The following is a 15,961-nucleotide window of genomic DNA, read 5'->3' as shown; positions in this document are numbered from 1 at the left end:
ATATTCCCCGGTAGTTACCACAGACGCCTCTGTCGCCCTTCTTGAAGATGGAGACAATTGTGGGGTTCTTCAAGTCAGCTGGTACCGTGTGGGTTTCCCACATTAATAGAATGAGTGAGAAGAGTCTAGTTTTTAGAAGCAAGCCGCCATCCGCAATAAGCTCCATCGGGATGCTGTCAGGTCCAGCAGCCTTCCCAGGTTTCACACTCTTGAGTGCCTTGCAAAATTCTTGAAAAGTTGGAGGATCAGCCATCCAGGGTTGTGGAGGGTGCTGTGGGACATTTTTGATAAAATCTCCAGCGGCAGTAGAAGGGCGGTTTAACAGTAAGCTGAAGTGCTCTTTCCAACGATTTAAGATGTTCTGACTTTCAGTAAGAATGGTGGAGTTGTCAGCAGCTTTCAATGTTCCTGATGAGGAGCGGATAGGTCCATACAGCTCTTTAATACCAGCGTAGAAGCCACCAGGTTCCTTGCATCGGAAAGATTTTGCAGTTCTGTGGCTTTCTGTTGCCACAATTTGTTCTTGATTGCTCGTATTTCACTTTGACATTTCTGCTTGAGTTCTTGAAGGTGTGCTTTCTTTTCTGCGCGGGACGGATCTTGAGCAAGGGATGGGTAAGCATCCCGCTTTGCATTGATGATGGCTTGGATTTCTCCATGGTTATCATCAAACCAGTCACTTCTTTTCCGTGCACTAAAACCAACTACATTCTCAGCAGTTTCTTTGATGATGTTCTTTAATGTGGTCCATTCTTGTTTGACATCATCTGTGGTTGCTGGAGCTTTGTTAAGTTGTTCAGACAGTATGTATTGGAAGTGTGAGCGAACGTTTTTGTTGTTCAGGCTGCTTATGCTGAATTTTCTGCATGGTGGGTTTGAAAAGTGGGATCGTGGCTTGAGATACTTTGGTACTCTCAAACGGCTGACTAAAAGTCTATGGTCAGTCCAGCACTCATCGATGTTTAGTGCTGCTTTTGTGATGAGAATGTCTTTCTTGTCACGCTGTCGAGTAATAACGCAGTCTATAAGATGCCAATGTTTGGAGCGTGGGTGCATCCATGTGGTCTTATAGCGGTTAGGCAAGCGGAATTGGGCACTGGAGATGAAACGCTCGTGCTTAGCACATAGACCAAGAAGTAACAACCCATTTGCATTGCAGTTTCCGACCCCTTGTTTACTCATGACGTCTCTCGAAAAACGGTTGTCCCATCCCACTCTGGCATTGAAATCACCAAGTAAAATTAATTTATCTTTAATGGGTATCTTAGGGAGAGTAGTGTTCAGTTGGTGGTAGAACTGATTCTTTGTTTCTTCATCACTGTCTAAAGTAGGAGCATATGCGGAGACGAAGGTGATGAAACTGTCTGAACCAATGGGTACTCTAAGAGTCATCAGTCTTTCATTAATTGAGACAGGTGTAAGTCGAAGATCTTTCACTATTTTCGTTTTTACGGCAAATCCTGCACCATGGATGCGTGGTTCTTCCGCATCCTTTCCCATCCAGAGGATGGTGTACCCTGAACGTAGCTGACTAATGTGAACCTCACCTGAGAGTCTTGTCTCACTCAAGGCAGCTATGTCTATATCTAGCCGGGCTAGTTCTTGGGTGATAAGAGCGGTTCTTCTCTCTGGCCTGTAATTGTTCACGCCCAGGAGGGTCCTGACATTCCGTGTCCCTATTGTCATAATCATTTCATTCTTCTTTTGTTTACGTCCGCAGTATAAGGAGTGACCTACTGGGTGCGGATTCCCAGCCCGGTTCAAGTGTGACTTCCGATGTTTAGCCCACATTTTCTAGGGCCTTTCCCTTTCAGGGTGGGCAGCGGTCATCCTAAATAGGCCTGCCCAGTCGCAGATGCAGGACCGGATTCCCGAGTTGTCACACGGGTTCTCAGGAAGGCGACCATCACACACCCGCCGCCAGTGTGCAGGTCCAGACTAGTAGCTTCCAGACTCACTCGGAGCCTGCTACCATCCTCCTTATCCCATCGCCATTGGTCTTTAGAAAAAATGACAGGAGAAATTGCCATTTGCGTGAATTCGTTTAAGTTGGATTACAGCTTGCGAGGAAGTGATCCACACACTATGATTCCGGAACAATTCATCACGGCACATATGTATGTGACATGTGACTTCAGGTACCAGAACTGCAACGAACTGCCGCGAGCTCAATGATGGCTGAGCGGCGCCTTTACAGCCAGTTCGTCTGGCATGACCTCTTCCGCCTCCACGATCGTTGAGAACCTGGGATATAAGATTCTCCTTCCGCCGTTGGGTTGAAGGGTAGGTAATAGATACTAGAGAGGAAAGTGAAAGACACCCTTGGGCCTCGGAAACCTAATATCGTTGTGGTCGAAGAAACCAAGAGTTGGCCAAGGGAGGCCGGATAGGAAAGGAAACAAGAGAAGCCTGACACAAGTAAGTGGAAGTAATGCCAGGCTTAGCTAAGGGCCCGTGTGGTTGCCACCCACATACTCCTAAGACGGGAGCCCCCTGCGGTATGAGCAAAAAAAAAAAAAAGTATTGTGGGCAATAACACATTTATTCTATGAGCAGCATAGAATAAATGTTTTATTGCCCACAATAGTTTTTTCGCTTTCTAAAATCGGGACTCTTTATATCTGCAACGTTCTCTTCGATTGTAATGTGGTCGAATTCGATTAGTTGAGCCAAGCCCTTTGAGCTCTCTCTGTGGCACCACGGTAGCATGTTTACATCTTTGAGAGTTTCCAGTTGCAGAAACTAGCTATGAACGGACGCAGGTCGAATAAGGCATGCGGTTGTCTGGTGTTTTCTGGAGTCAACGTCAGCTCTTTCGGTGTGCTGAAATGCTGGAGATTCTGGTTGAGATATTTATAATTGCATTCCTTGGTGGTTAAAAGGTGATGTGTAGTTCATATAAATTGTGCATTTTAAAAATTCGCACATTCATTTTGCAATTACTCCGCAATCAGAACTAGTAGTGAATTACGTTGTACAATGGCTTCCTTGCGTGTGGTTAGAAAAATGCTCACAGACTGCTCGCGTTTCATGAAATGGGAGCTGACTAATACGATTGAGTAATTTCCTTCTGCATTAGAAATGGTTTATCGTCTTGCCGGAAGACATATCCCGGGAACATTTAATTTCGTGACCTTGTTCTAAAATATCAGTTCATGTTACAATACACTCGCAACTCATATAGTGTCTGCGATTGTATTGAGCACAATATAGAAGTTATTTCTAACATTTCACTGAATCATTCCTCTCAACTTAGGTCATTCATTTACAACCGAAGTGAAATGTGTCCTTGCTGATGTCTTGTAGAGGCCTGTTGGTACAGTACTCGTCACATCAATGATCGTAGTACTAAGAATTAAACTCCGTCCTTCCCATGACTCAAATTGCAGGTGCCTAAAGGTGGTCATTAGATGCCATTCGGAAATGCTGATGACTGTGGAAGAACATGCATTTCGCATTCCTATAATAATGATACACTTCCTGGAAATTGTTATAGTGATGGACTGCCTACTTTCAATAGTACGTGAAAATTTTGTTCTTAAATAACGTCATGATCTCACTTGTCTAAGAAAGCATATGACTATCAGCCCCACTGGACAGCTTTAAACTATAAGGTGAAGTCTATACTTTACATACGCTTTGGACAGGTTTTTAGTGCAATACCTATTGCTGAGTATTCGAACACACAGCTGTTGAGAATTCATATTCAGAAAAACAATTATTTATAACACATGAAAGCTTTTGAACTGAGCTTTTTATTACTACTCATGCCAGTAACTCATTGTAGCAACACGCTACACTGCTTCCGCAATGATTTATTATGTAAACACCAGTAATCATAGGACAATATTAGCTGCAATCGTATGGAATACCTTCGAGCATGAACAAATATGTATTTGTATAGCGTACTAATCGATTTCCGACTGCGAGAAAACCGCGAACGCTCGGTGAACTCCGTCACAGTTCCATTCTGTAATCTTAACTGTCCTCTTTCGTTTTACGATGTACATTTCTTTTATCCTAGTATAGTCCTCTCTGCTGCTGTAGTCTTCAGTCTGAAGACTGGTTTGGTGCAGCTATCGATGATGTACAAGCGTCTTTATCTCCGAATAGTTGCTGCAACCTACATCCTTTTGAATCTGTTTGCTGTATTCATCTGTTGGTCTCCCTCTCCAGTTTTAACCCTCTAAGCTTGCCTCCAATATTTGTGGTCCGTTAATGTCTCAGAAACTATCATATCCATCGATTCCTTCTTTCTATCAAATCATGCCACAAATTTCTTTTTTCTCCAATTCTATTCAAGTTCCTCATTAGGTGCATGGTCTGCCCATCTAATCTTCAGGATTCTCTGCAGCACCACATTTAAAAAGCTTTTATTCTATTCTTGTCTGAAATGTTTATGTCCATGTTTCACTTCTATACAAGCCTACATTCCAAATAAATACCTTCATAAAATACTTCCTAACACATATGTATTCGATGTTAACAAATTTCTCTTCTTCAGAAACGCTTTACTTGCCATTACCATTTACATTTTACGTTCTCTCTAGTTCGGCCATCATCAGTTACTTTGCTGGTCAACTAACAAAACTAATCTACTTTTAATGTATCTTTCCTAATTCAATTCCGCCAGCCTCGCCTGATTCGACTAAATTCTGTTACCCTCGTTTTGTTTTCGTTAATATTCATCTTATATATTCCTTTCAAGACACTGTCCATTCCGTTCAATTGCTCTTCCAAGTTCTTTGCTGCCTCTGACAGAATTACAATGTCATCAGCAAAGCTGAATTTTTTTTTTTAATTCTTGTCCCTGAACTGTCAACGCTTCTCCAAATTTTTGTTTGGTTTCCTTGACTGCTTGCACAGATTAAATAATATCAGGGATGGCCTACATCCCCCACTCCCTTCTAAGCCCCTGCTTCTCTTTCTTATCAACTGCTGCCTGGTTTCTGTACAAGCTGTATATAACCTATCCCTCCCTGTGCTACTTCAGCTACGTTCAGAATTTCAAAAAGTGTATTCCAGTCGATGTTGTCAAAAGCCTTCTACAAATCTTCAAAAGCTATAAACTTATGTTTTCCTTTCTTTAACCTATCTTCTCTAGAAGTTCTAATGTCAGTATTGCTTCCCATGTTCCTACATTTCTCCGGTTGTCTTTCAACAGTTTTCCATAATAATTCCTGTTAGTATTTTGCAAGCGTGACTTATTAAACTGATAGATGGGAAACATTCACATGTGATTTGTTTGGAACTGGAATTACTACAGTCTTCTTTAAGTCTGAGGGTATTTTGCCTGTGTCATACATCTTGCGCGCCAGGTGGAATACTTTTGTTATGGCTGGCTCTCCCAAGAATAACAGTAGTTATCAGGGAATGTGGTTCACTACAGAGGCCTCGTTTTGACTCTTTCAGTACTCTGTCAAATTCTTCTTGCAGTATCGTATATATTGTCTCATCTTCACCTACGTCCTCTTTTCCTTCCAATAACAATGCCTTCAAATTCATTTAACTAGTACAGCCCCTCTACATACTCCTTCTGTAAGTCAGTTTCCCCTTCTTTGCTTAGTACCGGTTTTCCATTTGACCTCTTGATATTCATACAGCTGCATTTGTTTTTTCTTTATTTTCCTTAGTGGCTGCATCTATGTTTCCTCTAGTTATGTATGTTTCTACAGCTTTGCATTTGTTCTCTATTCATTTCTGCTTAATCTTTATGCACTTACTATCAGCCTCATTCTTTAGACGTCTCTGTTCCCTTACGGCGGCTTTGTTTGCTAAATTTTTATATTAACTCCTATTCTCAATGAAATTCAATATATCCTGAGTTAATCAAGATTATCTACTGGGGGGGGGGGTGCCTTTTTCCCTATGTGAATATCTGGTGCCTTCACTATTTCATCTCTCAAAGCTACCCATTTGTTATTCCTTTCCCCTGTTTCAGTCAAAAGATGCCTAACGCATCGTCTAAACTCTCAACAACCACCATTTGCTGCAAGTTATCCAGGTCCATCTCCTTAATTTCCTATCTTTCCGCAATTTATTCAGTTTGTCTTCAGTTCGAAACCAATAAATTATGGTCAGAGTCCACATCTGACCCTTCAAATAAAGATAGAAATCTGGTTTCTAAAACTCTGTCGTACCATCAATTAATCAGAATTCTTCCATTGTCCCCATGCATCTCTCACGTACGCAGCCTTCTTACATGATTCTTAAACCTAGCATTGGCGATGGTTACATTATGTTGAGCTTAAATTCTATCAGTTGGCCACATCTTTCATTCCTTTTCCGCAGTCCACATTCACCTGCTATTTTTCGTTCTCTTCCTGTACCTACTGTAGGTACGAGTTTTGTAAATTTTCTAACCTACCTTCCCCATTAATGGATCTAAGTTCGACGCTACGATTCGTAGATTGCCTGTTTTGCCTCCCGTGTTGACAACATCCTCCTAAGTAGTTTTTCATCGGGCTTACGAATGTTTTGTGTCCCTTGTTGACAACATCCTCCTAAGTAGGTTTTCATCGGGCTTACGAATGGGGCACTATTTTACTTCCGAAATATTCTACACTATCATCATTTCAATTTGCAGTAGAGCTGCATGTCCTCAGGATAAATAATGGCTGTAATTTCGCCGTAGCTTTAGCCTTTCGCAGTTCCAGTACAGAAAGGCCATGTTGGCAAATGTTGCAAAGCCAGACCACTCAGTCATCCAAGCAAAGGGTTCCTCTGATGGAACACTTTGAGAATCTTGGTACTTTGATGGAGCCCCTTGTTCATTTTGAAACTTAATAAAATTTTTAAAAAATGGGAAAAACTTGTCTTATTTAGTGACTACTCCAGTTTTAAATCATAACTAACACGTAAATCATAATAACATTTTTAATCAAATTAAAAAGAATTCCAATAGTTTTTCGAATAGTTTTTCACGAAGCACTTATTCACTTCCCGCTGAACACCAGACTATTTGCCCTGCAACTACTGAAAAACTGTAGCTTTTAATACATTCATTCACAATAAAGTAATACATCATACAGTTTTCATAGTAAAACAGTTTACAGAAAAAGCTTTGCCTAATGAAATACATTCATAAATAAATTACACTGATATCAATAGACGTCCATAAAGTATTAAAAAAAGTTTATTCCTGAAAAGAGAAAATAAATTAATAAGTGAATATCGACTAATTAGCACAAATATTCGGTGCTAAACCAAAAATCTCCTCACAGTCTTAGAGCTAATGACAGAAACACCAACAGATTATATCACATGAGTCATAACTGCAAAATGCGTTAAATTACAACAAAATACGTGGATGAAAGTTACATACAGAGGAACCAAACAACTGACAGGAAGCCGACCTTTCAGGAAGATCAATTTAGTTTCCAGGAAAATGTAAATGCATAAAAATACTGACAGTGTTCAGGTTGAAGAAAGGGAAATCCACAATTATAGCATAACTTTTTTGACAATGTTGACTAGATTAGACTCTTTGAATTGCTGATTATATATAGAAAGCAGGGAACAAAGTACTTCGGGACTTTGAAGCCATTTTGACTATTTTTCGACCGTGACTGTCTCAGAAAATATGCAAAGGTTTTTAACTACCGCTACCAGTCACAAAATTTGTTAACTAATGTATTATCTATTGACTGTGCGACATGTTTCGAAGATATACCTCATCATCAGACTATATGGCATTACAAAAACAATTTCACAATAGGATCATGGAGATGTTTAAGAGACACAGTCATTAATAAATCTTCCACACATCCCAACTCACATAAACAAGCTGCATTCAGATCCTTCTTAAACAGAGCACAGAAATTCCCACTTAATGCTGTCGACTACGAGACAGAAATGAACACTATCAAATATATTGCTCATAATAACGGCTATCACTAAAGTGAAATAGACACACTTTCACAATGTACAACTAAAAATGATACAAAACGGTTTGAGACAGCTTCCTCACACAACCATCCAAAAACCCAGGTATATAAAGTTACCATATTTAGCTGTCATATCAGACAAAACAACCAAGCTGTTTAAAAATGCAGATATCAGGATCACCTTTGCCACCAATAAAACTAAAAAAAACGATATATGACAGACATCTCACGTTCTACAGAGAAACTGAACAAATCAGGAATCTATAAAATTATATACAGTTATTGCAATAAATATTGTGGCGTCACCGCCAGACACCACACTTGCTAGGTGGTAGCCTTTAAATCGGCCGCGGTCCATTAGTATACGTCGGACCCGCATGTCGCCACTGTCAGTTATTGCAGACCGAGCGCCGCCACACGGCAGGTCTAGAGAGACTTCCTAGCACTCGCCGCAGTTGTACAGCCGACTTTGCTATCGATGGTTCATTGACAAATTACGCTCTCATTTGCCGAGACGATAGTTAACATAGTCTTCAGCTACGTCATTTGCTACGACCTAGCAAGGCGCCATTATCATTTGCTATTTATCTTGTGAAGCATGTACCGTCAGACCGATGTTCACCAATTATGGATTAAAGTTAAGTATTCCAGAAGCTATGTACTATTTTGGCTACTATAAAGACCTTGTCATTTTCCAGACCTCAGGCCAGTCAGCGTGAGCTTTAACGCGTGCCTTTTGGCTTCCTCTCCTAGTGGCTTGGCTGTCTTGCCAAGTCACAACAGTTTGACGACGAGGATTTTGCGTTCGTATTGATAGACTGATTTACTTGTGCAATGGCTTTGCCACCATCTCCAGATCTACTGTCCGAATTTTATCGCTTACAGAATAAGCAGATGCAGGCCTTACAGGATGCCCTTGGACAGCTCGTCCAGGGTCAACGTGCAATGCAAAACGATGCGGCGGCCGCCGCTCCACCGCTCACGCAGCCGCAACACGCAGTTGCACCACCTTTTCGTCCTTTTGATGCGGCACTGGAAAGCTGGACGGAGTGGTCACGCCAATTTGGATTCCATCTCGCCGCCTACAGAATTAAAGGTAATGAGCGGCAGCCTTTCTTATTATCGTGCGTCGGCGTGTCCACGTACCGTGTAATAGTCAAATTGTTTCCCCGACGCGACGTAGCAACTCTGTCCTACGACGAAATTTTGTCTGTATTGGATGCATATTTCAAAGAATCAGTCAATGTCGTTGCCAAAAGGTATACCTTCTTTCGTACAAAACGTACGGCAGGACAGACTAATTGGGAGTGGGTTGCAACTTTGCAAGGCCTTACTAGGGATTGTGCTTTTGAGTGTGAATGTGGACTCCCTTATTCAGATACCATGGTACGTGATGCTATTGCACAGAACGTTTCTGATGTTCGTATAAGGGAACAGATTTTGAAACTCGTCAATCCCTCCCTTCAACAAGTGATGGACATATTGGATCGGCAGGACACACTTGACTTTGCTCAGGCATCATTTGAAACTTTGCCACCCATGTGTCAGGTTAACTGGCCCGCCGGGCGAGCTGCACGGAACAGTAAACAGTCCTCGCGCCCGGCCGCGCCAATGCCGCCTGGCACTCAGCCCCGTGTGGCGTGCCAGCAAGCAAATGCAGTGCTAAAATCATGCCCGTGGTGTGCTACTAGACATTCACGTGCGAATTGCCCGTCACGCCAGGCTATTTGCTTTTTCTGTAATAAAAAAGGACATGTTCAAATTGTTTGCCAGAAAAAGCTCCGATCGGTCGCTCGAAACCATTCCAGGCCCTTTGTTTCGTGCAGGAATCGGAATCGAACCAAGGATATTCAGGCTCACGATACTTCGCCTATGGAAATTCATGTAGTTCATGCCACTCCGCCCAGTGCCACTCTCTCTAACAGTGACTGTGTTCGTCCCACCAACAGTGTGCGTCGACGTCGCCGGAAATCACGTCAAGTCACAAGTGATTCTGTACCAGTGTCAGTTCACGTTGCACGAGACAGTCGCTCTTGTCGTCAGCAGGACAATAAACTTTTTGTAGATTTGGACATTAATGGCACAGTGATCCCTTTCCAGCTCGATACCGGTGCTGCAGTTTCACTGATCAATCACGACACGTACAAACAGCTGGGCACACCTCCGTTGCGTGCCGCAAATGTTAAGCTCAGTAGTTATTCAGGACAAGCAATCCCTGTGTTAGGACAGTGCAGCCTTCTTGCAACATACAAAGGACAAACAAAACTTGTGTCATTGTATGTCCTTCATTCTTCTTCTGCAGTGAACTTGTTTGGTTTAGATTTATTTCAGTTGTTTAACTTGTCTATAGTCAATCAGGTCCTATCAGTGAACCAGACTGTGCCTTCAGACAGTGTTTCTCGTCTATGTGAAGAATTTGCAGACATTTTTGCACCGGGCCTTGGTTGCGCTAAGAACTATAAAGCACATTTGGAACTGAAAGTAAACGCGCAACCACAATTTTTCAGAGCGCGCAATGTTCCCCACGCATTGCGTGATGATGTCGCAAGAACATTACACGATTTGGAATCACAAGGTGTAATTGAACGTGTGCAGGCTTCTCTCTGGGCATCACCCTTAGTAATTTTGCAAAAGCCTTCCGGAAAATTGAGACTTTGTGTGGACTTCAAGGCAACAGTGAATCCACAACTAGTGACTGCAACTTTTCCTTTACCCCACCCGAAAGATCTTTTTGACAAACTGTGCCCGGGTAAATATTTTTCGAAGTTGGACCTAGCAGATGCGTACTTGCAAATACCGGTGTACGAAGAATCCCAGCGCGTTTTGGTAGTTAACACGCATCTTGGTTTGTATCGATTCAAACGACTGCCATTCGGGTGTGCATCCGCCCCTGCATTGTTTCAGCAATATCTACAAACTGTTTGTGCGTCGGTCCCTACTGCAGCAAACTATCTGGACGATATTGTGATCTCCGGAAAGACGGAAGAAGAACATTTAGCCAATCTCAGAACATTATTTCAGGTCTTGCGACAAAATGGTCTTCGCTTGCGGAAGGACAAATGTGTGTTTTTTGCTCGTGACTTACCCTATCTGGGCCATGTACTCAATGCCCAAGGCATACATCCGAGTCCAGAGCACCTCCGTGCCATACAACACTTGCCTTCGCCGCAGAATTTGAAGCAGCTACAGAGTGCGCTGGGAAAAATAAATTATTGTCATCGCTATGTGCGCCACGCCCCTTCTATTTCAGCTCCGCTTCATCGCTTACGCCGTAAAGGTGTTCCGTTCGTCTGGACGACGGAATGCGAACGCGCCTTTCGCCAGTTGAAATCGGCGTTGCTTTCCAATACTTGCCTTACGCCATTCGATCCCCGGAAGCCCCTTTTGTTGATGGTGGATGCATCGGATTTCTGGATCGGTGCTGTGCTTGCGCACAAAGATGGTTCGCACGATCGCCCTATTGCCTTTGCGTCCAAATTGCTCTCGTCTGTGCAAAGAAATTATCCACAGATCGAGAAAGAAGCTTTGGCTCTCGTATTTGGTGTTACTGAGTTTCATGATTTCTTGTATGGTCGTCACTTTCCCATCATCACAGACCACAAACCTTTGACATCGCTTTTTCATCCGTCCAAGCCTGTACCTCCACGTACAGCGCAGAAATTCATTCGCTGGTCTATTTTCCTCTCGCAGTACCGCTACGATATCTTGTATCGGTCCACTGCTAAGCACGGAAACGCCGATGCGTTGTCCCGTTTGCCTGTTGCTGAGGATAGAGCATTCGATTCCTCCGAACTTGCTTGCATGTTCATTCATTCGGAAACCAATGACGTGGTTGAATCTTTTCCGATTGATTTTCATCGTGTAGCTACAGCCACAGCTGCAGACCCTGTCCTTGCTTCCGTTCTGCGTTTTGTTGCTACGCGGTGGCCCTTGTCAAAGTCACGGATCGAGGATCCGTTGGTTCGCCGACTTTTTGGTCACAAGGAGAGACTTTTTGTTCGACGTGGTGTTTTGCTGTTGCGTTCTGATAATGACCAGTCCAGGGTCGTGGTACCACGTTCGTTACAGTCCTCTGTCTTACGGCTTCTCCACCAAGGACATTGGGGTATAGTGAGAACGAAAGAACTTGCTCGTCAGCACTGTACTTGGTTCGGAATCGATGCTGCGATTACGAAAATGTGCTCTTCTTGCATGGCGTGTGCTGAACAACAATCCGCACCACCGCGGAAATTCTTTGTATGGCCGAAAGCCACTACCCCTTGGCAACGCTTACACATCGATTTTGCTGGTCCCTTCTGGAATAGCCGGCCGAAGTGGCCGTGCGGTTAAAGGCGCTGCAGTCTGGAACCGCAAGACCGCTACGGTCGCAGGTTCGAATCCTGCCTCGGGCATGGATGTTTGTGATGTCCGTAGGTTAGTTAGGTTTAACTAGTTCTAAGTTCTAGGGGACTAATGACCTCAGCAGTTGAATCCCATAGTGCTCAGAGCCATTTGAACCATTTTTTGAACCTTCTGGAATGCTCGATGGTTGGTTGTGGTAGATTCATTCAGTACTTTTCCTTTTGTTGTCCGGATGTCTTCCACGACGTCATCTGCCACCGTCCAAGCGTTATCCGCAAACTTTTTGCGTTGAAGGTCTTCCACAGACTATTGTTTCCGACAATGGCCCACAATTCATGTCCGCAGAATTTCAGTCATTCTGCAAGGCCAATGGTATTCAACATCTGACATCCGCGCCGTTTTCGCCTCAGTCAAACGGTGCCGCTGAACGATTGGTCCGGACATTCAAGTCACAGATGTTGAAGTTGAAAGAGTCGCATTCTCGGGAGGACGCGTTATTGCTCTTTTTGTCCTCGTATCGCTCTCAGCCCCGAGATGGTCGCTCGCCGACTGAGTTGCTCCACGGTCGCCTTCATCGCACCTTGATTTCTTTGCTACTTCCGCCGCATCAGGTTCCTGTGCAGCGGCAGACACCTGCTTTTGCTCCGGGCGACGTTGTCTACTATCGTAACTATCGAGGTTTACAGCTTTGGCTCGAAGGGCGCATTCTTCGCTACCTCGGCCGCGCTATGTATTGGGATTTGGGGGCCTCTGGTGAGGTGCGTCGGCATCTCAATCAGCTGCGCCTCTGTCGTCGCACGGGTTCTGCCGCTCCCCGTCTGCTTTAAGCGACGGTACCGTCCGGTCAGCGCCCTGGGGACCCATCTACTGGCTCGCCTCAGCCCCAGGTGTTACCGACGATGCCTTCCATTTTGCCCCATGGCGACGCGCCGCCGCCGCCGCCGCCGCCTGTTCTCCCGCCGGCGACGCCCGCTGTGGACGCGTCGCTGCAACCGCCGGGCGCCTCCCTGGGTCACGCGCCGCCGATCGCTTCCCGTGACCAGTTGTCCTCCGCCATGGAACTCTTGCCCGCTCCGGACCATATGTCGTCTTCGCCCGTCGGGTGCCCCGACTCGATGGAGGTCGACCCTTCGGCCCCTCCTGTCTCTCTGCGGGCGCATACACCGCATGTTGGCGTGAACCCTGGACTAGGTTTTCAGGCGTTTCCTAGCTCCCCTCGGACCGAATGGCAGGGTGTGGGTGGCACAGCCTCGCCTGTTGTTAGGCTCCCCACCTCGTGGCATACGTCAACATGGGGTCCTCCCCACGGCGGGCGGTGGCCTTATGCCACCACTGTCCGCCGATTTGCGGCGGAGGAATGTGGTGTCACCGAAAGACACCACACTTGCTAGGTGGTAGCCTTTAAATCGGTCGCGGTCCATTAGTATACGTCGGACCCGCGTGTTGCCACTGTCAGTTATTGCAGACCGAGCGCTGCCACACGGCAGGTCTAGAGAGACTTCCTAGCACTCGCCCCAGTTGTGCAGCCGACTTTGCTAGCGATGGTTCACTGACAAATTACGCTCTCATTTGCCGAGACGATAGTTAACATAGTCTTCAGCTACGTCATTTGCTACGACCTAGCAAGGCGCCATTATCATTTGCTATTTATCTTGTGATGCATATACCGTCAGACCGATGTTCACCAATTATGGATTAAAGTTAAGTATTCCAGAAGCTACGTACTATTTTGGCTACTATAAAGACCTTGTCATTTTCCAGACCTCACGCCAGCCTGCTTGAGCTTTAAAGCGTGCCTTTCGGCTTCACCTCACAGTGGCTTGGCTGTCTTGCCAAGTCACAACAAATATTATATTGACAAAACGAGAATAAATTTTAAAGCTGCTTTAAAGAACACATTGACTGTTTCAGACTTGGCAAATCAAATAAATCAGCTATATTGAAATATATAAATGAAACAGGTCACTTGTTACAAGAGACAACGATCTCAGAGTACTACATAATTTAGAAAAGAGCTGGGAAATGGACATCTTGGAAGAAATGGAAATATTCATCCATGGCCACATGGGGAGTAACGAGGTCCTGAATGAAATGACAGACTTTAAAAATTCACATTTCTTTTCCAATTTCACTACAGTACGCTTAGAGTAAGAAGTACATAAAATCACAGTCATTTGACTCTAGCCCCAGCAATAGCTTAAAAACGTGTAAAATAAATAGTTTTTATATCATCATTTGCACAATAACATTGCAAGAATTGCTCAGTTTTTAATGTATTTCGTCAACCTACATGTGTAATACGATATCAAGACGTGCAGAAGACATTGTAAACATCTGACAGCACATAGATCGACAGATCGAGAGTCAAATCGAAACCAGCTGTATTTTGACTGCCATCTTGTCCACTGCACTACAGATTTGTTTTTGTGATCGTGTTTCCAAGTTACTGGAACCTTTGTGAAAATTTGTGAACAGTGATCAAGAAAACCAAGAGAACCACGGAAATGGAAACACCTCATCTCATCACAACGAGACTGCCACGCCATAAGAACAAAGCAAGTGACTGCTACAAAACGTTTTCATGCAAACATCAGTCCAGCTTACACAGTGACATCGCCTCTGAACAGGTTTTCTCTTCTTCCGCAGGCTAACCACAGCATTTATGAAAAGGCTGTTTAACATCTGAATGATCCTGTTGTGAAATTTTTCTTTGTAATGCCATGTATCCTGATGACGAAGTATACCCTCGAAAGATGTCGCACAATAAATAAATAATACATAAGTGACTGGTAACGGTTGTTAAAAACCTTTACATAGTTGTGGAATTGCCCATCTTCAACCTAGATACATCATGTTGTCAGTATTTCTACAAGCGATCATTTGTTTTTCTGGAAACTAAATTGAACTTACTCAAAGGCCGGTTTCTTGTCAGTCGTTTGGTCGTCCTGTAGTAATTTACTATGTATTGTGTATGTAACTGCCATCCGCATAATTTTTTAGCCACAAGAGCTATGGAATGAGGTAGCCGCTGGTGAAGTATCAGTGCAGCAGCAGTGCAGTAGCGAGTCGCATATTTAGCTTTCATATTTGTTTTGTAGTTTCATTCTTAATTTCTTTCCGAGTGTTTGTGCGCTTGCATATTTAATTACATAAAATCCTTGCGTATTCTCGTAGTTGAGAGGAGTAATATTGCTTATTGATAGCCGTAGAGTATAAATTCCCGGAGTCGTTAGCTATTAGCAGTAGGATGGATAGGGTGTGTGCGTGCTGTGTGCGGGCGCAGGAGGAGCTGACCGCGGTCCGCGAGCAGCTGAGCGTGCTGTTGGCCACGGTCAGCTACCTTCAGGCTGCTGCCTCGAGGTGCAGCGAGGCGGACGGTCTGGCGCGTCGCCTGAGACACCCCAGGTGTCGCTCGCTGCGTCCGCTGACTCAGCCGCCGAGGCACCTTCTAGTGTACCCGGTGCGTTGGGGCCGCCCTCACCTCAGGGTGAGTGGCGGACTGCAACGCGTTCGCGTCGCTAGAGGCGGATGGTCAATGTTCATCCTGTCAGTGGGCAGGTGGCCGCTCCTTCAGCAGGGCCCGAGCAGGCACACAGGGGCAATGGCTTTCTGGTTATTTGGAGCTCCAACGTTAGGCGGGTGATGGAGCCCCTTAGGGAAATAGCGTACAGGGCTGGAAAGAAATCCAACGTGTATTGGGTTTCTCTGCCGGGGGGGGGGAGCTCATCCAAGAT

The 15,961-nt window shown here is 44.5% G+C and overlaps 1 protein-coding gene across 1 annotated transcript; it reads right to left on the bottom strand.

The window, feature by feature from the left end:
* Positions 1–399: 399 nt before the first annotated feature.
* On the bottom strand, positions 400–1,686 carry LOC124795693 (craniofacial development protein 2-like). Its single transcript, XM_047259774.1, has one exon. The coding sequence runs from the start codon at positions 1,684–1,686 to the stop codon at positions 400–402; it is 1,287 nt and encodes a 428-aa protein (XP_047115730.1).
* Between the last annotated feature and the right edge of the window lie 14,275 nt (positions 1,687–15,961).

This window comes from Schistocerca piceifrons, chromosome 4, assembly GCF_021461385.2.
Source record: "Schistocerca piceifrons isolate TAMUIC-IGC-003096 chromosome 4, iqSchPice1.1, whole genome shotgun sequence".
NCBI lineage: Eukaryota > Metazoa > Arthropoda > Insecta > Orthoptera > Acrididae > Schistocerca > Schistocerca piceifrons.
The sequence above is the reverse complement of the archived record's forward strand: the minus strand, read 5'-3'. Positions and strand labels throughout refer to the sequence as shown.